At 35.4% G+C, this 25,093-nt stretch overlaps 1 protein-coding gene across 6 annotated transcripts in view; it reads left to right on the top strand.

Moving 5' to 3' along the window:
• LOC125253970 (protein unc-13 homolog C) overlaps nucleotides 1–25,093 on the top strand; it is a 244,034-nt gene that overhangs the window by 92,904 nt on the left and 126,037 nt on the right. For all 6 annotated transcript variants that reach the window (XM_048168259.1, XM_048168258.1, XM_048168257.1 and 3 more), the window contains 3 exons: nucleotides 4,262–4,390; nucleotides 18,053–18,186; nucleotides 24,585–24,670. In XM_048168259.1, coding sequence (XP_048024216.1) covers nucleotides 4,262–4,390; nucleotides 18,053–18,186; nucleotides 24,585–24,670 — 349 coding nt within the window. The remainder of the gene's footprint in view (nucleotides 1–4,261; nucleotides 4,391–18,052; nucleotides 18,187–24,584; nucleotides 24,671–25,093) is intronic.

Below are 25,093 nucleotides of genomic sequence, written 5' to 3'. Positions count from 1 at the left end.
AGAAATACATACTAATGTATATTCCGATGTTATTCAATTACATATTCTGAGGGAGTATTTTCAGTATCTTTTTTCGTTCCTGTACAAGGAAAGAAAAAAGTCCTGGAAATATACTGGAAAAACAGAAATATAGAGAAAAATGTGTGTTAGTGTTTGTCATCTCTAATTAATGGCAAAAAATACTGTATAAGAGACTTTTAGCTCATCCAGAAACAATTGTCCTCTTTACATGAATGATTCCTCAAATCTTGTTTGTTGTTGAGTAGAGCTGTGCTGGTATTTTACTAAGTGATCAGACTTACAGTATGGACAATAAGACAGGTTTAAAAAAAAAAAAAAAAAAAGTAATATCACAGAGATGTTTTTGGACACTTTTGACTCTTGAACCAGTATGCAACCACCTTAGTAACCACATAGCAAGTTACTATGTTTTTGCTAAAGTGTGGTTGGTGGTTGCCAGGGCACTTTTTCAAATCATTTACATAAAAAACATAAATTGGCCTAATTTGATACCAAAAAGTAAGAATGACTGCCTCTTTACTGACTGACTCTTTAACTGCTAGTGGGTCATACTAGATCTTAAGACACTAGTTGTGTCCCAAATGACACACTATACACTATGTACTTATGCACTATGTACTAGGTTATTTGTCACTCGCCAGAGACTGATAGCCCCTCCCTCTGCGCTACGTAATTAAAGATGAGACAGTTAAAGGGTTTGTTCACCCTAAAATGAAAATTCTGTCATTAATTACTCAGCTTTATGTCGTTCCACACCCGTAATACTTTCATTCTTCTTCGGAAGACAAATGAAGATCTTTTTGATGACAGAATTCTGTGAGATTTCCTTCTATAGACTGCCTTTGCAACTACCACTTTGACACTTCAAAAACTTCATAAAGAGATCGATAAACTAATCCATATGAATCGAGTGGTTTAGTCCAAATTTTCTAAAGAGAATCGATTACTTGTTATGATGAACATATTTAATTTAGGCTTTTACTCGCATGTAAACATTTAACAGCGAACATAAGGAGAAGCTCAACCAAACCTGCTACATGTGCAAGAACAAATCTCTTCTGGAAGCTCAAACGCGCTGCGTAACCAATGAGGTTCATTCTCGTGTGTTACGCAGCATGTTTGATCTCACGTTTGATCTCTTTATGAAGTTTTTGAAGCGTCAAAGTGGTAGTTACAAAGGCAGTCTATGGAAGGAAATCTGACTGCATTTTGTCATCAAAAATATATTAATTTGTCTTCCGAAGAAGAATGAAAGTGGATGTGTGGAACGACATGAGGGTGAGTAATAAATGACAGAATTTCCATTTTTGGGGTGAACTAACCCTTTAAGTGCATGAAGTGTCCAACATTCCACAGTTTTTTATTTTGGTTAAATAAGTGCACTTTTTCTTTTTGGAATTTTCGGTGTGAACACACAACACTATTTATACTACAAAACCACATCGAATAGTGCATAAGTATGCGCCTGTTGTTTTAAAATAATGGCTATGTTAAAGCAACTGACCCGTGGATGGTTGCTAGGGTGTTATGGGTTGTTGCCAGGGCATTGTTACTGTATGTGGTTGCTAAGATATTCTGTGTGGATTCTAGTGTGGTGGTAATGATGTGGTTAAGTCAGAAAGATCGTTTTTATGAGTTGAACATACTTGAATGACACCACAATGTTGTAATCACATAATCACAATGTCATAATGTTGTATATGTGACCAGTCACGGAAAGTAGGGACACAAGTCGGTTTTGGGGCATTTTGAGTTATTCACAGATTCTGAAAGTGCAGTCTCCAAGCTTTCCAACGATGTGTGACACATGGAAATCTGATAATATTTGGAGAAGTTGTGGCCATTTGAAGGTAGGCAATCAAGAAAGCTCTATAGGGAGAAAAACGCCTCTAAAGTTGCAGTTCTCACCTGTTCTCACCTGCTGGGAGTGACAATAGGGCTCATTTACATCTCATTTAGATAAGCCATACCCCCTGTAAAGCTGCATGGACCGAATACTATTAATAATAAAGGTAAATGTGCATTGTAAATGTCAGTAATTTATCTTTTTTTACTTTTATAAAAATGATTTAGAGGCTGAAATATGTGCGTCTGAATAGCGCTCCCTCCGTGGGCGTGGCCGCATTAGCGGATAATGAGCTGAATCACGGACTTCTGACATGGCTCTCTTTTCATAAAGATTACATAAACACAGAAGGTTTGTTTTCGATTTGACTTACACGTTTTAAAACTTGACATTTCAATGTTTTTTCAGACATAAGTATAATTTTTTTATGATTAGTATTCACTAAGTTACAGTTCATTTTCTGAGAACTATCAGATTGGACTTCGTTCAGAGGGAGACGAGAGATCACGCATCATGTTAGTTTTCTTTATTTTACAAAAAGCACAACATTGTGTTTTTACTCTGAGTGTACACAAATAAAAGAAGACATTCTATAGTTTCAATTGATATATTACTTATGTCTCTATGACAAAAAATGACGGAGTATTTTAAGTCTGTTTTGCTGCAATGTGAAAAAAATTCTGCAAAATGCGCCGGCGCGTTACCCGACTCCAGAGAGGTAATGTCTTATTATGCCGCTTTCATCGTCGCTCAGATCGTTTTCAGAATCAGTGAGCGCTTGTTCATAAGCATCCGGCTTGTCGAAGAAGTACTTCAAAACATTTTCGGTGTAACGGCCACGGTTCTTCATTGAATTTTGATATCAGCTAGAGCCGGCCAGAGCGCTGCATAATAAGTAGCCACGCTTCCCAGTATGGAAATACACACAGACAATGACACGCCCCTACTGCGTGCTAGAATCTCCGAAAAACAAGCCGATTTCGACCTCAAAATGTACGCTTTTAAATATACCAATACTGCTATCTCAAACACGGAAAGGCTTCTTCATGATCTCAACTAACAGATTCTGCAAAAACACGAAAATCACCAATTTTGAAAAAAAATGCTTCTTTCTCATTTTGCTCAAGAGTTGTGCTGCCGACTTGTGTCCCTGGTTTCCGTGACGGGTCACATATATATACAGGCTTGGGAGGGTTACTTTAGAAATGTATTCCGTTACAGTTACAAATTACTTCATAAAAAAAGTATTCAGTAATGTAATCCAAATACCACAGTATGAAAGTAATGTAATCTGATTACTTTTAGATTACTTCAAGGTCATAATTTAATTTTAATTATTTCTTCTCATTTTCTGCAAGTTTTTAAATGTTACACATTCCATACTTTTGAATGGGTCTCAACAACAAAACAATTTACAAATTTGATAAATTATCTACTGCAATATTATAATCGTTGTTGTTGTTTAGAGCTTAAAAATATAAAAGTCACATCAGATCATAAACTGAACAAGCTCGGATCAGACATTTCTGTTTATGTTTGTTCTGCTTTAATTTTAATGTTTAGCATTTTGGTTACTTTTAAAACCTATTAAAACTAAGCAATCATGCCTCATTTCCACAACTTGGGAATACACAGCCCTGAATATATATGTAAAGGGCTATTCAGACATCTAGTGGCTACAGTATGATATTACAGATTATTTTTTAGTCCTTTGATAAAGAAAGTGTTTTCGTAGCTGGAAGGCAGCGTTTGCACTGTACAACCATGTTGTTTGCATTTTCTTCTTTGAAAACAAAATAGCAGAGAAATCTCCATGAATTGAAAGCGTTTTTCCCTGCGGGCAGCATCGTTTCAACTAGCAGCAGTGATTCAATCTGCGTCTGAGGAGATTGTAGACAGGTGTTATTTGCGCATGCACCAGAGGGTGGCTCACGTGAGTCATCACTTGCAACAGAACCAGGAACTACTGTATAATCAAGCAGCGCTTAATATGGTGTTATTATGGCAAAATAATGATTTATTTAGTTTTAAATGAAACGATTGTAATCCTGCTAGTATCACCCCTTTTTTGAAAATTTTACTGTAATCTGATTACTACGTTTTTTGATGCAACTGTAACAAATTACAGTTAATGGATTTTTGTATCCTGATTATGTTACGCCGTTACATGTATTCCGTTACTCCCCAACCATTATATATATATATATATATATATATGTGTGTGTGTGTGTGTGTGTGTGTGTTTGTTGTAGCCATAGAAACTTTAAATTACACAGAATACCTTAGAAACGGCATACATCATGATTGCTGATTATGTAGATTGTGATGAATCATTTAAGCATGTGTGTGTTGTATTTGACTAATTCCGTTCTTTTTTTTTTTTTTGTGATCTAGGTGCAGGAGCTGCAGAATCCTCCCAGAGCCAGTATGGTAGTTAAAGACTGTGTGAAGGCCTGTCTGGACTCCACCTACAAATACATCTTTGACAACTGCCATGAGCTCTACAACCAGCTACTGGACCAGGTAAGAGCAGAGACTAACCAGCATGTTTAAGAAAGGGACTAAGATCAGTAAGACCACAAACATACTCAAGCAGATGAATGCAGATGATGTTTCCACAATGGGCGCTTTAGTGGGCATTAACACAAACTTCATCTTTTATGGTCAGTTTTCTCTCTCAGGGTTCAAGTTATCAGGATCTTTCTACTGGCCTGATAAGGCTAGTGGTTTAGATTTTTGTAAAATAAATAATGATGGGTGGATTGGTTTGTGGATGGATGGATGGATGGATGGATAGAAATTGACAAGTCTTTAGAAAAAAGGTCCATTGACAGTTCTGTTAACCGTCTGTTCAACCTTATTGCCGAGCCCTGGTGTTGATGTGTATAGCGATGACCTGAATAATAACACATGCTGTTTAAGAGCATAGACATTTGATGGAAACTCAATATTGTTAAATATGTACAACTGGATGACACTCTTGTAATGCATTTCCTAAGAAATAACATCTGTGATCTGTGAGTGTTTCTTTAGAAATTATGTGTGTGTGTGTGTCTCATAGATAGCATTATTGTGCAGAATGAGAGAACAGTCTTTCCTCGCTGGAAGAGAGCGTCTCTTCTCACCCCTGTTGTAAAGTACATGCAGTGTTATGACACTATTTGTGATGCTGTTGATGTGTATGTGTGTGTAGTGAGTCTCTCATTACAATGTCACTTCGATCTGATCCCTCCAGTCAGACACGACAATGAAATTTCTCATGGTCCATCCACAGTAAACACACCATCGCAGAGCCATTCACGCAATCACACACAACATGATCTGATTCGTTGACCCCAGAATCCTCCGTCACAGGGAACTGCTGTAAGGACCGATGTCACACTTGATCAAAGTGTCATTAAAATCTGCTTGTTTTTTTTCTAGCTGTGGTGTTTTTAGTGCTTGAAACTCCCCGGATGTGCTTCAGACTGTTCCTTGTGTCCGTATTTCATTGATTTTAAGGTTGATTTAAAGGAAATGTTTAATAGAATATTCATGTTGCTATATTCTAGATCTTGACAGGACTTGTCCAAAAGCACAAAAAATTGCGATAAAAATATAACAGTAGTTCATATGATTATGCGCTATATTCCAAGTCTTCTAAAACCATATGATATCTTTTACCTGAGTCTGGGTTGCTTTCACATTCACGCATTTCACTGGGCCTTGTGCAAGTTCCTTAAAAAAAAAAAAAAAATCATTATCCGTCTGAGCATGTGTTTTCCTGAAGGGATTCCTCTGGCAATGACTGATGACTCGGATCTCTAAACTGAGGGATTCAGTTTATTCATATCAGTTTCAGTTTTTTTGCAAAATATTTTTTTTTTACTTGTGTCAAAAAAGTTTTTAGCTACAAATAATCAGTTCATTCTTGTATTCATTCAATATGGTAGGTTTTGCTAACAGAAAATTAATCCTGTTTTTAGACATTGCAATAAACATTGCAATTTTTTTTTTTACAAATTTTTTTATTATTATTAATTTTTATTTTTAATGACAGTTAAGCACATTTTTCCCCTTTATTTATGTTCTGTGTGACCTGGTGACCCCCATGATCGCCATTATATGAAAAAGAAACAATACTGTCCATGTGTTATTTTAGTAATATTTATATAAATTTTTAGTATTTATTAATATTTTAATAAATATATTAGCTTTTATTTTAAGTATTAAAATAATTTATTTTAAGTATTATTTTAAGAGCCTCTGAAAATACCAGAGAAACAGCGCTTTATATCTCTGTTATGGAAACAACGCGTTATGGAAGCGTCACGTTATTCAAGATAAGTAGCTGACTAATGAATAACTGAATTCAACCTCATGATAAACATGAAAGTTTGTGTAATAGGTGAAATTGCTGTCACACAACAGCCAACAGTGTTTCCCACTTCTTTTAAAGACACATACTGTATGAGCAGCTCCGTAATTATAAATAGTATTTTAAACATTAAATATATGTACTATGATTCCCTTTGTTTGCAGAAAAGATATAGGTGGGTTCTTTTTAAACATGTGACAGGTTGTTGCATTTCAAAGAAATCATATCATGCATTTAAAAGTGAAATGCCCAGCAGCAAGTGATATGCATATTTATTTTTCGGTTAAAACACTTGACTACACAAATATGAATCAGACACATATGAATCAGACTTTATAGTTTTTGTTTGTAAAAGTTACTCACGACATCCAAAATAAAAGCAAAGATGTATTTTTCAGCATTGCAAGATTTTTATTTGCATTATCCACTCACAAAACCCCAGTACAGCTGCAGTGATGCTGAGGCTCATACTGTTACATTACTGATGGTTATTTGGGCTCATATTTGGTATTAAACATGATATTATATCTTATATTTATCACTGCAATTGTGCTTTAAAAGGCAAAATCAGCCTTTGTGCCATCATCTTGTGTACTCCACGCAGGGCTCTCTACACTGGCCACATCAAAGCAAATGTGCGAATCATTTGTGTTGTACTTCAGAATTAGAACGGGCATCTGTTTACTGTCGTTGAATCATCAGCTGTGTCTCATTTCGAAGGCTGTGTCCTCCAGAGGTTGCATCTGTAGGCTGCATATGTCATTGAGGCTGCTTCATTACAGTACGCTGACCCATTACATTCTAAAGTCATTAAGAAATTTCAACAATTTATGCTTCACTAGGAATAACGGTCAATTTTATAATGGTTACTGTTCAAAAAACAAAAGACATCCTTTATGACATATGCGGCTGTCAAATGCGACCTCTGGAAGACAGCCTTCAAAACATGTCGAGACAAAGCAATCGTGTTTTAACCACACAAACAGCATTTCAGCTCAGTTTGAACGGAGCGCCCATAAAATACAGTTCCTTTCAGGGGTGCAAAATGAATCTGTTCCCAGCCCGAGTGTAAAGCCAAACGTGATTGGTTGTAGGGAGAACGTGCTACGATTGGTCAGCGCAATGTGGCCGTTATCTGATTAGCTTAAGTAGACGGTGGGTGGAGTCCATTTATTTGTTGATTTGTCTGCACATGACACTAGAATTGTTTTCAAACCCACAAATGCACAGAAAGTGATTCACAAATGAATGCCAGACAGGAGTTGTGTTTTGGACATAAAACACATTTGTAAATATATTTTTGTAAAAATTTTAAATATTTTTATTTGGAAATCTCATTTTATTAATTTGTGAATTTTATCCATTTTTGTGAAACTCTTTACATTTATTTGTGAATTTGATTAATTTTTGTGAATCACTTCATATAATGCAACAATTCTAACCCCATAGGCGAGCTCTGATGATGCCATCAAGTGTTTATGTGTGTGTGATGCGTTCAAAGATGAATCGCATATAGCTTTGATCATAACCCAGCAAATTAGACAGTTATAGACAACTGTTATAGGAATGAATGGCTTTCAAGTACATCACACAACGTTTTCCAGCATTTCAAAGCCTAAAAATATGAATATTAGCCAATTTAAATGTTATTTTATTTTACATTTTTGTTCATCCTTGAAAGATTGTCCATGATATAGAAAAAAACACTTGGTGAAATACAAACACTTTTATTTTAAAATTAAAAAAAGAAATTACCACTATAACCAGTAGATGGCTGCACATTTTGCTTTTGAATTTATTTTTAGAGATTATCAAATCACTATTATAACATTAAAGAAAAATCTATTTTTTCTCATTTTTGTCTATTTTGTCACTTTTTGTAATTCAAATTGCGAATGAAATTACGCAGACAGCGCTTTAGAGCGCTTCCTTTATAATCACTGAAGCCGTCAGTCAGTTCAGTGCAAAAACTCCCATTTTAACTAATGAATCTGACTAAACTTCACAACGAATCATTATTTCCATTGTGTCCGCTTTGTTTGTTATAATGAGAGGATTTGTGTGTGTGTAAAACTTAGTAAACTTGTGGTAAACATAAACTCATTCAGCATTTTGAGCGATACTGAACGGATTCTAACTATTGGTAACTTAAACCCCTCTGACTGGTCATTATTTTCAACAGAGATGCCTGTGGTTAGCTACAACAGTGTTTCTCAACCAGGGGTCCATGGACCCCTAGTGGTCCTTGGCATAACGCCAGGGGGTCCTTATATCACTTATCTGAATATTAATTTTTGTATATTTTGACATTTGACATGTTCCTATAAAAGAAGAAGATAATATATGTATAATATAACTGATGATATGACTAAATATAGGACAAGTCAACTAACATTGTAGTAAATTATACTTTATTGCATTTGGTCATCACAAAAGAAATTAATCATACCAATAAGCACATTTTATTCTGGGGTCCTTGAGGATATGGTTCCAAATATGACGGGGGTCCATTACTCAAAAAAGGTTGAGATTCACTGAGCTACAACACTCAACGTTGCAAAATCACGTTGTAAACAGACACATTTACAGCGTCGTTGAACTCGTGGCACAAATATAACAACCAGATCTCTTTAATTTACTTGCTTTTATCTTTTATGAAACATGTAGTAATATAACTCTGTTAATCCTGCAATAAAAATATTACTTTGCATTGACCTGGCCAGGACGCAATGTATGGCAGCCGCCATACCCTGCCATACCCAGTTGACGACCCTGAATTGTACTTTGATTTAGTAGTACTGTTATGTGCTTTTGTCATTTTATTACTTTTATTTCAGTTTTCGTAATTTTAGTACTAACAACTTTTATTTCAGTTGCCAATGCAGTATATGTAAAATGTAAAATTGAAAGAATATTTATATTTTTGTTAGGTTAATAAAATGTTAATAATTTTAAGAAAAATAAGGGAGATAATACAAAATGCATGTTATTTTTTATTTTGTACTGTCCTGAGTAAGATATTTTGCATAAAAGATGTTTACATATAGTCCACAAGACAAAAATAAAATAAAATAAATAAATAGTTGAATTTATTAAAATAACCCCATTCATAAGTATGTGAACCACTGATTCTTAATACTGTGTGTGGTTACCTGGATGATCTATGACTGTTTTATCTATGAAATGTTTTCACCCCCCGACTCTTAATGCATCGTGTTTCCTTCTGAAGCATCAGTGAATGTTTGAACCTTTTTTAATAGTTGTGTTTGAGTCCCTCAGTTGTCCTCATTGTGAAAAGATGGATCTCAAAATCACACAGTCACTGCTGGAAAGGGTTCAAATATGCAAACAATGCTGGAAAACTAAAGAATCTGCAGGACCTGGAGATTTTTTTCTGAAGAACAGAGCTCAGTTTAACTGCTCAGAACAAACAAGGGACTCATGAACAACCATCAGAAAACATAAAAACATAGATCATCGTAGATCATCCAGGTAACCACACACAGTATTAAGAATCAATGGTTCACAAACTTTTGAACTGGGTCATTTTAATAAATTCAGCTATTTTTTTTTTTGTCTTATGGATTATATGTAAACATCTTTTATGTAAAATATCTTACTCAGGACAGTACTAAATAAAAAAATAACATGCATTTTGTATTATCCTCCCTTATTATGTTAACATTTTGCACATTTTCACAGATTCTGCAAGTGGTTCACATACTTATTCTTGCAACTGTATTTCTGCTTTATTTCAGATAACAAAAACTATTTTAATATTTGTAGTTAACAACAACACTGATCTTATCCTGCAGAAATGCGAGTGTTTCTGCGTTAATATGTTTATCAAGCCCTCGAGGGCAGGACTGGAGGACAGACGCTTGTCCACAGCAACTGAACTCATTTGCTAGCAGACAGCAGCAGCGCTCAGAGAACTTACATCAGCCATAAATAACAGCTCGGATTCCCCGAACAGAATGCAGCTAAAATTACGAGCCAGAATTTCACTCTCGCTAGTGGAGAGGTTTATTTTTAGTGGCTTTTGAAGCAGAACTGACCCATCTTCTTCTTTAACTGAGGCAACGGCCCCACGGAGAGGAAAATAGGGTTTTATTTGGTGCTACAGGAATGGGCACATTGAATGTTCCTCCTCAGGATGTCTTATAAAATATAGCGGTGAGGTGGGTTGTTATGTTATATAATCATGTCAAAAAGCTCTTAAGACACGTGCAAGGGGGCCGGAAACAACCAAATCCTGTTAGTGTGATGTGAATGAAGGAGATCCATGGAAACGAGAGAGAGAGAGAGAGAGAGAGAGAGAGAGAGAGAGTGAGAGTGAGAGAGAGAGAAGAGCTGGAAAAGAACAAAGAAACAAGGTTGGTGGAAATAAGGTGAGACACACTGAGTCAGAACAATATTCAGAGAAAATATTAAATATGGCAAGATTGACTGAGGGGAGAAAAAAAAACATACATACATTTTATATATATATATATATATATATATATATATATATATATATACTGTATATATACTGTATATATACTGTATATATATATTACATTTAATATGTATTTAATGTAATATTCATTTTACTGCTTTAATGCTGAATTAAAAATTAAAAATATATATGTATATTTATTTATTTATTTACAGTTGTGAACCACCATAAAGAACAATGGAAATTACAAAAAAAAAAAAATTCAAAAGTAAAAATCTGGATGCATGAGTAATGAGAATGTGCTTAATTGTCATGAAAAACAAGAACAAAAAGAGGCATCTTTCTTATGCAAAATATGATTTTAATAGTTGATTTTTGGGACGAAATGTGGTTGTTTTCATTAGATTCACCTATCTAGGCTGCGGAATAGAAAGATTAACCACTTTACATTTGCATTTATGGTGTAAGAAGACACTTTCCTACCAGAGTGATGTAAAACTAAATTGCATATATTGCAAACGTAGCAATTAGCAGGACAGGTTGCTGTGATTTACACGATGTATGTTAAACTCACAACTAAAAGAACATCACCAGAAACCCACAATAATGTGAAGCCCTCAAAGCACCTTTTAATTAGAGTTAAGAGTTAATTACAGTGATATGCAGAGGACTGGATGACTATAGAGAGAGATTTTACATCTAACTAATTTGAGCAGTGTGTCTTTATGTTTACTTCGGTATGAACACAGAAATAAGACAAGACCTGCCTTTGGGGACAGGCATACCAATCCACAAATTCATACATTTAAGTAAATAATGTTTTGTTTTTATGCTAAATGCAGATTATCTTTTAGTTTTTCTCTAGAGTTTCAATAGACATCTCATCAATGTCCAAAATCTGCAAGGATAGTAAAATGCTGTTTTGTGTTGACGTTAGTCTCATGAGCACTGAAAGACCAACCTCTGAGCACTAAAATAAGGGTTGATGTAAGATATGCGTAAAGATATTTGGAGCTTAGGATAAAAATTATTTCAAACCCACTGCAGGGCCTCATTTCAGAGAGAATGACCAAACACTGATTTTATTGAAGGCAGAAAATAACCACACACAAAAAAAACAGTCCATTATGTGTCAGTGAAGGGTGAATCTCTCAGGAGGATCAGCACACAGAAGAGCCAATCTGGGCCAGACTTTGTGTGTGTGTGTGTGTGTGTGTGTGTGTGTGTGGTTCAGGTATACCATATGTTATGGGGACAAAATGTCATCATAATGATGGCGATATCCAAAATCCTTGTCCTTGTGGGGACATTTTTGGTCCCCATGAGGAAAATAACTTAGAAATCATACTAATTGATGTTTTTTGAAAATGTAAAAATGCAGAAAGGTTTATGTGAGGTTTGTGTTTAGGGGATAGAATATACAGTTTGTACAGTATAACAATTATATCTATAGGAAGTTCCCATAAAACATGAAAACCTGTGTGTGTGTGTGTGTGTGTGTGTGTGTGTGTGTGTATGTGTGTGTATGTGTGTGTGTGTTATGGCAATATTCTCTAAAAATAAAATGTTTGTTATATAGGTCATGCTATCTCCATGCATGTCATCACATTCATTTGTGTGGAGGCTGGTTAGTTTTTCTTAGCTATCCAACATGAAACACGGATTGCAACTGGATAAATTAGAAAGGGTTTATATCATGTTTTACTGTTTTACTGTTACACATTTCTTTCCTTGTCTTTTTTGTGTGTGATTTATCAGTGCGCACTATTCCAGAGACAGAGGTTTGTCTTTTGTAATCATTAATGTGTATATATGTATTGTGGCGGAAAGAGCAAACGACAGACACAGTGGGTGTGGCGTCAAGCCTCTGAGAGGCATTTATTAACATAAAAAGAAACATAAATGGTCCAAAAAGGGGAAATAAAGTGTTCAAGGAAATAAAGTAGAATAATAAATAGGGGATCTGGTGTCCTTGCTTTGCTGGGGTTCGTGAGGGAAAGGCAGTGTTCAGATGGGTTGGTCCAGGTAACGAGGGCGGGGTCCCATGATTTACTCACCCTTAAGCCATCCTAGGTCTTCTTTCAGATGAACACAATCGGAGATATATTTAAAAAAGTATCCTTAGTCCTCCAAGGTTGTGAATGGCTGCCCAGATTTTGAAGACAAAAAAAATAAATAAAAAAATGCATCCATCCATAATAAAATGAATCCATACAACTAAGCCTTCTGAAGCGAATCGATGTGTTTGTGTAAGACAAATATCCTTATTTAAAACTTTATGAAGTAAAATAATGAGCTTCCTGCACGACAGCCATACACATTCGACGTACGTCCAGAAAGCTTTAACTTCCGCAACGTAGTACACAATGACATGACGTACTATGCAATGTCCTACACTATAATGCGTAGTACTCCATGTCATTGTGTAGAACGTTATGGCATTGTGTGCTACATCGTGGAAGTTTACGCTTTTTGGATGTATGTCGAATGTGTACCTAGGATGGCTTGAGGGTGAGTAAATCATGGGATAATTTTCATTTTTGGGTGAACTATCCCTTTAAGGGATGGGGTGACACTGATAATAAGCGGGAGGCAGCACACACACACACACACACACACACACACACACACACACACACACACACACACACACACACACACACACACACACACACACACACACACACACACACACACATGTGCAAAATGCACTGTTGTAATTCTAGGATGTTGTGGATGGTTTCCAGGGTGTTTCTATGCATCTCCTAAGGCATTCTGGGCATTGCTATGTGGTTGTTAGGGCCTGCTAAGCAGTTACTAAGGCATTGTTAGTAAATGTGGTTGTTATTCAGATTCTATGGCATTTATATATGGTTTCTAAGGGTTTTTATGTAGATACTAGGGCATTGCTATGTAGTTGCTGGGGGTTGCTGTGCAGTTACAAGAGTCAGTTCTCTTGTGTTTTAGCACTATAAATGTTACTCTTCATCTTTCATATGTAAATGTAACATATGCTGTTCCACAGGAAACAAGAACCGACTTTTCTTTCATTCTAAAGACAGAGCAGTAGAGAAGCGTTAGCCGATGTTATGTCCTGATCGCTTTAGTCCTGCTGTTACTTTAATCTAATTCAGCACATATTACTCAATGCCCCCAAGGAGCTGCTACTTCCTTCACTAAAACTGTGTTTTGCACGCTCACATGACACATACAGACCCATATACACAACATAGACGTCAGCATGATCTCCAGTGAAACTTTCTAATGAGTCACTTATTAGACTCCAGCTAGGTTTTAGGGCTTATATGTGCATGCAGTACATTATTGTTGGATTTTTCTGTAAATGTAGAGATACATACAAGGCCTAAAACTAACTTTTTGCCACACCTGCCAATGGCCAGTGACTTAAAATGTACCGGCCATAAATATTTTTTACCGAGCATGAAACTGTTTTTGCAAAAACAGACAGTTATGACAACAAAATTTTAGATACCAATGAAAATTCACAATTCTCTATTCCAATTTCGATACCACAGCTAAAACTATAAGACTAAGTAATATAAATGTAAAATATTATTAAAGATAAGTAGGCAGTCAGTAATAAAATAAGAAAAAATAATCAAATTACAAGCAAAAGCACAAATAAATACAATATAACAAAGATACAAATGAAAGTGCCTTTTATGTTTTCAGGTAAGTCTGACAGTTTTCAGGTACATAAATTTAATAAAGTAAGCAAATGTAAAATAACACTGCATAGTCTTCACTGTATAAATTAAACATTCTTATTAATTCAACCTTTATTAAAGCTACAAAAGTTAATCAGTCAAGAGCAATGAGTGATTTTTTTTTTTTTCTTTGTCCTTTATTGTTAGATTAACATTAAAAACAGACAGCAGCAGGAATATTAGGCTGCTGTCATTTTTAGAACGAATGCACGGATCTCATATACTGATACTGTACACATGCGTTTACTTTCTCAACTTTTTATGTTCACTTTCACTTAAGTCAAATCTTAAACTTTCGCGCTTTGGCACTTGGCGAGTGTTAAATTAGGCCCTGGACCAAATCAAACCAAAAATTATTACACTAACTTTAACACTTGGCGAGTGTTAAATTTAGGCCCTGGACCATACAGTCAAACCAAAAATTATTACACTAGACATATATATATATATATTTAACACTTGGCGAGTGTTAAATTTAGGCCCTGGACCATACAGTCAAACCAAAAATTATTACACTAGACATATATATATATATTTAACACTTGGCGAGTGTTAAATTTAGGCCCTGGACCATACAGTCAAACCAAAAATTATTACACTAGACATATATATATATATATATATATATATATATATATATATATATATATATATATATATTTAACACTTGGCGAGTGTTAAATTTAGGCTCTGGACCATACAGTCAAACCAAAAATTATTACACTAGACATATATATATATATATTTAACACTTGGCGAGTGTTAAATTTAGGCCCTGGACCATACAGTCAAACCAAAAATTATTACACTAGACATATATATATATATATATATATTTAACACTTGGCGAGTGTTAAATTTAGGCCCTGGACCATACAGTCAAACCAAAAATTATTACACTACACACACATATATATATATATATATATATATATATATATATATATATATATATATATATATATATATATATATATATATATATATATATATTTTTTTTTATACTACTGGGTGCAGGACATTATAGTTCACTTATGTAAGTGATGATAGCAAAATCAAGTAAACTGTGACATATTATACCCAAAAATTCTACTTACAGTGGACAACCAGTAAAATTGATACAAATTTGGGACCAAAAATTATTCAGACACTTTGACCTGACCATGTTTTGCTTAAGTATTATCTGACATAATTAAGATTTTTTTCTGACACAGTTTAACTTGTCAGAGATCTTGTCATATTTTTTTAAACTATAGTGAATAAACTAATAATGAATGAAATGTTTAAGGTGTCTGATGGTTTGGTTTGGTTTGACACAGGTCTCTGTTCTAACTCTGTTAAAACAAGTTAAGTTGTCACACTCACTGCTGTGGCCTTACAGGAAGTGCCATGTGTGAGAAAAGAAGAAAAGAAATTCTTATTCTTGTACAAGAATTCTTATTATTCTTGTTATTTTTTCCTGTTTAACAGGCTGAACATCTTTAATGTGGCACAGATCAATGATAGAGCATGTTTAGTGCATGCTACATAATCCATGATGCATTTTAACCCTCTTTAGTAAATGCTGTTTTTAATATGTTTATGTAAATCAGCACCTAAAAGGACAGATGCATAGGAATCAGATTTCTTGATCTTTCGAAGTTTACTGTTCAAAAGTTTGGGGTCGGTAAGATTTTTAAAATGTTTTTGAAAGAAATCTCACCAAGGCTGCATTTATTTGATCAAAAATACAGTAAAACTGTTTTGTATTTTAAAATGTTTTACAGTGTAATTTATTTCTGTGATGGCAAAGCTATTGTCTTCTTTAATGCCACTGAAAGCTACTAAAGATTTGTAATACTCAAAGCAACCAATTTTAGCACAATGAATAATGCTTCAGCACCACGGACAGCTCACACATTTACCACAATTCAACTGGAATCTAATTCTAAAAGCAGAGTGGTCAGAGAATTCCAAAGCATATAGCGTTTTACTGTCTTGCCGTGGAAAACAGCCCAGAGAGATGCCCAAAATAGCCTGGCATAATGCCCAGTTGTCCATCAAATAGTCCTGGACTGATGTGAGACAGAAGTGCATTGTGGGAGAATCAAGGGGTGGGAAGTTAAAGTACTAATTTTACTATCCAGATCCATGATAAACAAGCATTCCCCCCGGAATAAACTCTGACCTGTGTGCCAAGAGATGTCGGTACCTTTAATTCAACCGATCAAGCTTACGGTGTAATAGCTAGTGTGTTTACAGTTATGTGAGCACTCAAGATGCGCATTGAATCATGTGTTAGGATGCATGATGATTCTTTTGGATTTGAATTAACATTTATGCATTTGACAGATGCCTGGTGACTCATTTTTCCGACTTGCACATTCAAGATTTGTATTTTGTGAGTTCATGCATTCCTTGAGAATCGAACCCATGACCTTGGTGTTGCTATTTATAAAAGTCAAGAAACTTTTGAGAGCAAGTTCAGTAGATATGGCCTGTTTGAATGGACTTGCGGTCAGTAACCACTTCTGATATAAGTGCATGTTTCACAGGTTATTCACTGTTACAATACAATTTTGTTGTAGCTGTCAATCTCTCCGAGGTTATGAGAAATGGCAGACATGCAGTCGTAGAGCGAGACAAAAGCCCTGTTAAGTGTTTGAGGAGGAATAGGGGGAAAAGCTAACTTGAACAAAAATGTCAAGGAATGAAATAGTTACTTTTGTAGTACACATTCCTGGTCTTACTGTGCACAATTCATGAATCTATTTTGTGACCTTAGATTGGTAGCCTTTTTGAGTAAATACACCTTGACCTTGAGAACAGTCTATTCTAATTTTTTCTTTGCAATCCTTCATCAAAATGTAATTGTTCCACCACCTCTGAAATGACCTTTTTTCCTACTGATTTCACTCAGTTATTTGATATGTTAACCAATAGCCAAATAGCTTTTTTTTAGGCAGCATTTTAGTATTTTAACTTTGAAGATCCAATGTAACATCTTGAAATTTCCTACTATTTCTGTCAATATTCCATCAAGCTTGGCAAAACAGTAAATAAATAATAAATTTCCTGATTTTCAGTTCTTTTAGCTTATTTTAAAGCTTGTTATATCTTATTTTTAATCATTTTAAGCCATCTTGAGGCCCCCTTGTTAAGAACCGCAGAGTTAGAGAATATGATGATTGGTTACTAGTCCAAATAGACAGTAATCTATCGAACTAGTCTACTGTTGTATGTATTTTGTCACATGTTAGAAAATGCTGTTGTCCCATATCTCAAACACTGACTGTTTGAGTGCAGCTTTAGTTAATGTTTTGGCTGGAGTTGTTGCAGAACTCAGGATTTGCATAAATAATGAAGATATTAATGAGCTTAAAGGGCAGGAAACACTAAACACAAATGTGTTGAGTATAAATGATTTTAATCAGAGACCAGAGTCCAGCGTGTGTGTGTGTGTGTGTGTGTGTGTGTGTGTGTGTGTGTGTGTGTGTGTGTGTTCGCACCACCTAATAAAAAGTCTTATGGAGCAAAAACACTTAACCAGAGTGCCGAGTGCTCAGATTCTCCTCTATCCCATCAGTTAACTGGACTAAATTATTTAAACTTTAAACACATGGAAGGAGGAAAAATTGTGTCATTATCTGTAATAAACTTCTGTCTTTCTCTCTTTCCAGGCTAAGAAGCAGGATCTGCCACGTGAGGAACAGGGTCCGTCCATCAAGAACCTGGACTTTTGGCCCAAACTGATCACACTGATGGTGTCTGTTATAGATGAGGACAGAATGGCCTACACACCCATCATTAACCAGTGCGTATCACAAAACACACATTGTGAAGCCATTTGAATGTATCTGTAACATATTTTGATGTATATTTTTTCCAAACAGGAAAGAAACAATATATTTAATAATCTAAGTTGTTTCTTCTAGACAGCAATGAAATTAAATGGAGAGCTTCTCAGATGTTTCTCCAGTAATCTCACATCAGTCAGTTTCAATAAAGAGCTCAGCAATGTCTCAATCTGTGCTCGGAATTTCCAAGACACCTTTGCAAACAAAAGTATGAACTCGATTAAAGACCCACTGTGGTGAAAATCAAGTTTTTAATGTTGTTTATATGTCTTTGTGGTGTTTTTAAGACAAACCATGTGCAAATTCATATGTCAACACTGTTGCTGAGTATTTTCTCCTTAACCCTTAAAATGCATACCTCGGGTCTTTAGTGACCCGGGATGTCATTCACTACCCTCCTCCTCGTTCATTTTTTAAAGTTAGACATCAACCTTCTTGGTATTCCTCATTCAATTTATTATAAAGATTATAACAAGAAAAAAATCATATAAAAAAATTAAATTATAAAAGAATGCCTATTTTTGTATTAATTTTTTGTAAAAATTGTATAGGGTCGCTAACGACCCGAGATGTGTATGAGTGTACGTATATTTTTTCTTAGATGAATCTTAGATGACGGAATACGTGCAATTCATCTTTATTCCACAAGGTGGCAATGTTTGATACACAATGCTGAAGTGACGACTCATTTAGACAGAAAAGGAAATAATAAGAGAAACATGAAATGGCTCAGCGATTTACTGCAGAGCAAGTACTGAACGCAATAAAATATGACTGTAACTGTTACTGGATGGATCTGGTGAAGCTGTTAGTGATTGAAATATTGATTTTGAAGATGTTGAAAATTATATAGTTTTGAGAATACGTTTGAGATCGTGAATAGGCTCATATTCGTGACCTTAAACATAAAAATAGCCTATTATTTGCTGAATTTACTGGGAAATGAGCTCTGACGAGGACAGTGATGATGGCATAAAACATCTGCTCAAACGGAGCCCTTTCAAGCTCCAAAAGGTAACAAAATATGCTTTATTTTATTCTTCTGTAATTGTTTCCCTAATATCAGAGGAGTTTTATATTATCGCGACAGGTAGAGATCCTTCCGTGTTAGATATTGATCCGGGTCGATAAAGACCCAAATATGTAAGACTGATTGGTGAAACAGTCATGCATTTAAGGGTTAAAACTGCAGTGAAAAAAGAAAGCCTCAAACCCGCGGTTTGAAATCTCTGGTGTTTGTGACATCACAAAATACCTTGTAACCAATCATGTCAACGTGCCAGCGGGCTTTAGCATATCACTAACAGCAAACTAGCAGGTTATCCCAGTAGATTTTTCTGTTGATATGAAAAATCATGTAGATTTACCAATATAGCTGGTGTATGATATATATTACGATGTTAGGATAAACTATATGCCTTTTTCCACTGATATTTTGATCAAAGCGTTAGGATGAACTATATGCCATGGTTTGTTTCTCGATGTATCACTGCATTTCTTCATAGCCGGTTCTGAGTTGTTGGAGCGGCATTTAATAGAAAGCGTAGATTGTAAGCCACGATACAATATCGACGGCGATTGTAAGAATTGCGTGGCTTATCAGCCGTCTGTCTATTAAATGCCGCTCCTGAAAGCAGATGATGCGATTTAGCGGTAATCAGGGAACCGGCTTTACTGAAGAAATGCGCGTGACAAAAGCATTCGATACATCGCCCAGCCCTAGTTTGTGTAACATTAGCAACACATTATTAGCTGTTTGATAACACAGTCAAGCAAAAGGCTGATTGTATTAATTACCATTATGTGTCCAAAATAACCGTCGCAAGGGCTGTGCCACGTATGTGACTGCACAGGGCCTCGCACCAAAGTAAAGTGACAGCTGACTTGATGAAGTAAAGCCAATAGTTAAAGTTCATGTTTTTGTCCTTCGAAATGCTATAATACTATAAAACATAGTGATGCTGTATTATTCTGCTTGTTAAAAATGTATTATGCTGTAACTTACAATATTGCTCTGATTGGGTGCGTGTGATTCATGTGCATATGTCAGTGTGGCATCGCACATCAAGTTGGAGAGAGCTTTATTCAGTCCAATTTAAATTTTGATTTTGGCTGCCTCTGAAATGGGTCAAACCATCGATATTACTTGATAAGTTCAAGTAAATACTCTAGAAAGCAGCACTCATTACAAGAAAAAAAAATGTTAAATATGTAATTTTGGTGATCCAAAATGAGTTTTAAGGGATAAAATAATTGACTACAGGGGAACTTTAAATTCTTCCATAATCAAATGATCTGACCATATTAGTTTTAAATCTGTACACTCCTGGGCAAAAAAAATGGGCCAAGCCCAAAATGGCTAAACACTAAGCTTTCAATTGTCTTAACCACAAATTATTGGTCAGGGAATTCAATTTAAGTAAATACACTAATTAAAATACCATTGCTGTCTCAGAAAAACATCCAAAACAGAATTAAGTTGTGTGTGGAGTGATGAATCACAATGGAACATGATTTGCATAGTGATGCTCTAGAGTGGTGTCTTCAAAAATCTGCTGGGAAATATAATAATAAATGCATCTCTACCACGGTGAAGCACGGAGGAAGAGGTGTCATTGTGTGGGGAGCCTTTTTAGCTTCTGGTATTGGTGAGTTATTTCTCTGGGAAAAGTCATTTAGTGCTTTGGAGTACAGGAGAATATTGCAGAATGACTTGCTTCCCACAAGTGAAAAGTTGTTATCTAAAGAGGAATGATCAGATGTTATTTTTCAACAAGACAATGCTCGTGCACAAACTGCAAAGACAAACAAGGAGTGGCGTCAGGCTCATGTTTTGGCTTGGTTAGAGTCCAGATTTGAACCCTATAGTGAATATTTGGTCTCACATTAAACTCAAATGAACCGGTGGACATTTTTGAACTACTCATGAACTGTTTGAAGCCATTAACATTGAGTAGAACAACAATGACTCCTCTTCCTGTAAAAAGCTGTTTGCAATGTTGGGGAAGGTTATTCCGTGCTTAATTGCTTTATCTACAGAATTTGTGCAATTCTTGCAAATTTCCTGACCAGTGATTTGTAATTAAAATGGTTAAGACCATTAAAAGGCTAAATATTTTGCCATTTAGGCTCGGCCCCCCTTTTTTTCTTTTTCTTTTTTTGCACAGGAGTGTACACTCTTATAGACTGAACATTTTTAAAGTGCCCCTATTATGCATTTTCAGATATTACCTTTAATGTAGTGTGTAATGTGCTGTTTGTAAACGTAAAAGGTTTGCAAAGTTTCAAAGATCAAAGTGCACGACAATTGGAGTTATTTACTCTCAAAAGAACGAATTCTGAACTGCCTGAAACAAGTAATCAGTAATTCCAGTATTGCTTTCTGCACAAAACTATTTAGATTTGTAATAAATTTGCATAAAGCCCTCCTATGATCTTCATTGGCTGCCTGTGAACAACGTCTACTTTGACCTGTGTAGTTGTAGCTGAGGCAAGAGTTTGGTTTGTGTTGTCGACATGTCTAGAAGATGCTGTTTTCTGTGCTACCAAAGCAAATCTACTTTGATGCAATTCCAAAGGATCAGGACTTGAGCTGGAATTGATACATTAAAACACCATCACTGTGTATCAAGTGATGAGGAAGCTGAAGATATGCTAATAGGAGTTTGGTTTCTGACATGTGCTGTAAGCACAGGCTCCCAGAAAGGAAGGGTTTAGAGAGACCAAATTCTTCATAGAACCGTTTCAGATACTGTTGAGAAAAGAGCTAACGCTGCAATGTATATTATGAGAAAATTAATGTTTTTTCTTGGATGCATGTAAACCTATTGTAGGAGACCTCCAAAACAACCTTAGGAACCTTTAAAATAGCATAATAAGGACACTTTAATTTTAGGACATACATCTGAGACAATTGATACTTCAGTTAAACATCTCCTGAGATATAAAAGAGCAATGTCTGAGCAATAAAAGTTTTCCTCTGTATTATGACGGATGATTTTGGGATGTTCTGAACATGTTTGTAGATTGCAGTATTTCATAAGCACATTGCAATAAAATGCAATATATGTTGTGTGTGCATGTGTGTGTGCGTGCACAAAAGACATAGACTGTGTTCAGAAATTCACAGGCAGGCAGGAGACTTGAATAATTCAGCATCCTGGACAAACCCAGAGAAGAATCGTCTTTCTCTCAATTCGTTTTTCTTTCACTTCAAGCGTTTCTGTTTATTCAACTCTCTCTTATCTTTTATCTCACCTTTTGCAGAAGTCTGTGTGTGTGAGGAAGATGTTACTGGACTTATATTGTCATTAGTTCTGGTCTTGTCTCTCGAAACATGTGGAGTGAAGAAAAATGGCACATACTGTGCTTGGACTCTAAGGATCTCTACACAACTAGAGCGACTGATGTGTGTTTATTTGTTGGAGTAAAACGTAGTAACACCGAATCTGAAGAAAAAAAAAAAGACTTAAAGTGTTTTGATTGAAATTAATTGATTTGATGTCAGTTTTCACACTTAGTTTTCTCTGAATCTGAGAACAGTTGAGCCAAACCTGTCTGTCACGGGGCGAATTGTTTTTGACAAAATGTGTTGTTCCTGTGATGGTCTTTCTATAGGGCAGAGCAGTGTTTAATATTTAGTATGAAATTCAGCATCCAATTTACCTTGCTGCACATAAGAATCAACACATATTGCAACATTATGTTGCAACAACAAACCAGTCACAGTTCTGTATGCAAATATTATGACATATTTTGAACTATGAAAATTCTATTAAGTCATTGTGAGATTTTCAAACATTTATCTTACATTTCTTAAGATAAAAAGTTTACAAAATTCAAAACTAGATGGTACATTGAGACATATTGTAGAAAATAAAGTATGAATAAATTTCAGCAGTGCTGAATTATTTGCAGAAGTATAATACAGAAGGTTAGAAGTTTCGAATAAGCTCTAAGCAGAGTGTTGAAGGAATATCAATACGGTGCTGCCACACAAAGTCTGGAAAAATGTAAATAAATCATTCTTTCAACAGGCAGCAAAAACTGATTTATTAGTTTTCTTGTAGTCCAAACAGAACACATGAAATGAAATTTTTAGAAATCCAATCCAAAACACATTTATATTGAACTCCAAATAAATCATGTTTTTGGAAATGGATTAGATTTCAGGTTTTCTTTAGTAGAAATGGAGACACATTTGAAATGTTGAGCTGCATCTGAATTCACTATTTTCAAATGTAATTAATGATGTACATAAGTATGAATGTGCAATTTACGTGCCTCTTAAAGCTGACGCTCTTGTTCAAAGGTTTGAGGTTGATGCAATTTTTTAAATGTTTTTGAAAGAAGTCTCTTCTGCTCACCAAGGTTGCATCTATTTGAACAAAAATACAGTAAAAACAATATGACATCATAACAATGACATCCTCTGCCTTCTTCGCCCCAACAGATAAAATCATATTTGCACAATAAATCATGTAAAATTGGTTGTAAACAATGTTTCATGCTGAATTTAAGTCAAAGCTATAGCAGCTGACTTCATTATCTGTACAAATTGATCTTTTTGATTATTTGCAAAATGACAGTGTGGACAGCCAGTCCTAAAATTTAAAAACCAAATTGGATTTTTTTTTTTTCTCTCTTTTTTTTGTATTATGAACAAAGTCTTAAAGTCATCTTTTACAGCACAGAATTTCTCAGAGCAAAGAGCCACAGAGACTGATGCTTCCTAAATTAAACGTAGAAAACGATCCATCACTACGAGAAAGAGAAGGAGAGGGGACAGAGGGTTTTTCTCTAGTTCACGATAATCCTGTGTTCATCTGCATCCATATGTGTCCATCTCTGATAGCTTCTTCTGTCTATCCTAAGCAATTAAACTGGATCTAAATAGAGTTGAGTCTGGTCTAGATTGATCTGAGATTGCTTTTGAGCAGTGGGGGAGAGTAGAGAACTGATCACTTCACTCAGTGAAATGGTACGGTGGCGGTTGCCATGGAAACAGCCCATGTGATGGGTAGCACAGTGAAATTGGTGCCCATAAGCAGAAAAGGCTCACATGTGAAATGCATGCATCTAAAACGGGACAGGACCCTGTTAAACCCACTCCAAGACATAAAACAAGACTAGAACTCTCGAGTTTCAGATCAAGATCAAAACTTGTTGAATAAAGAACTGAAATGTATTTATTTATTTTAATCTTTTAAATATTTAAAATAATTAATTTTTATTTATTGCAATGGGATCTTTAAGCATTCTTGAAAGCTCTGAAGACCCGGACCATAAGATCAGGACAAGATTCTGAGCAGATTGCTGTATGGTTGTAACGATGTCTGTTTTTATTTCATTTTAGGTTCCCGCAGGAGTTGAATATGGGTAGAATTAGTGCTGAAATCATGTGGAACCTCTTCGCCATGGATATGAAGTACGCAATGGAGGGTGAGTTACTCCTGCTCCAGTTTTTACCATCTCTTTATGGGGTTGGTGGCATGTTTTTTGTCTTGATGTGGCTTCAGCTGGGTCTGTTTGGATCTGAGATCCAACACACTTCACAAATCGATTCTTTTTGAGCAAAACTCAAGCTGGTTTTACATCATGGTTGGACTGAGTGTCTGAGAAACATCTTAAGGGAGTTAAGTGATGCAGGTTTTTCAGTTCTTTCTGGAGGCATTCTCATGTTTTTAAAGGAGCAAAATAGTTTGGTTTGGTTGCAATTGTTTTGGTTTTGCCATGCAGTCTACATGTAAGTCTACATGCAGTCTTTTTGTGACCATTGTTCACCCACTCTCTGATGTTTTGGCTTATTACTTTGATATATGAATTATCTGTTGTTTAGAATTGACTAATCTCTATGAACCAGTG

Source organism: Megalobrama amblycephala, linkage group LG19 (assembly GCF_018812025.1).
Source record: "Megalobrama amblycephala isolate DHTTF-2021 linkage group LG19, ASM1881202v1, whole genome shotgun sequence".
Taxonomy (NCBI): Eukaryota; Metazoa; Chordata; class Actinopteri; order Cypriniformes; family Xenocyprididae; genus Megalobrama; species Megalobrama amblycephala.
Note: the sequence above shows the minus strand (reverse complement) of the source record. Positions and strands in the feature narration are given on the sequence as shown.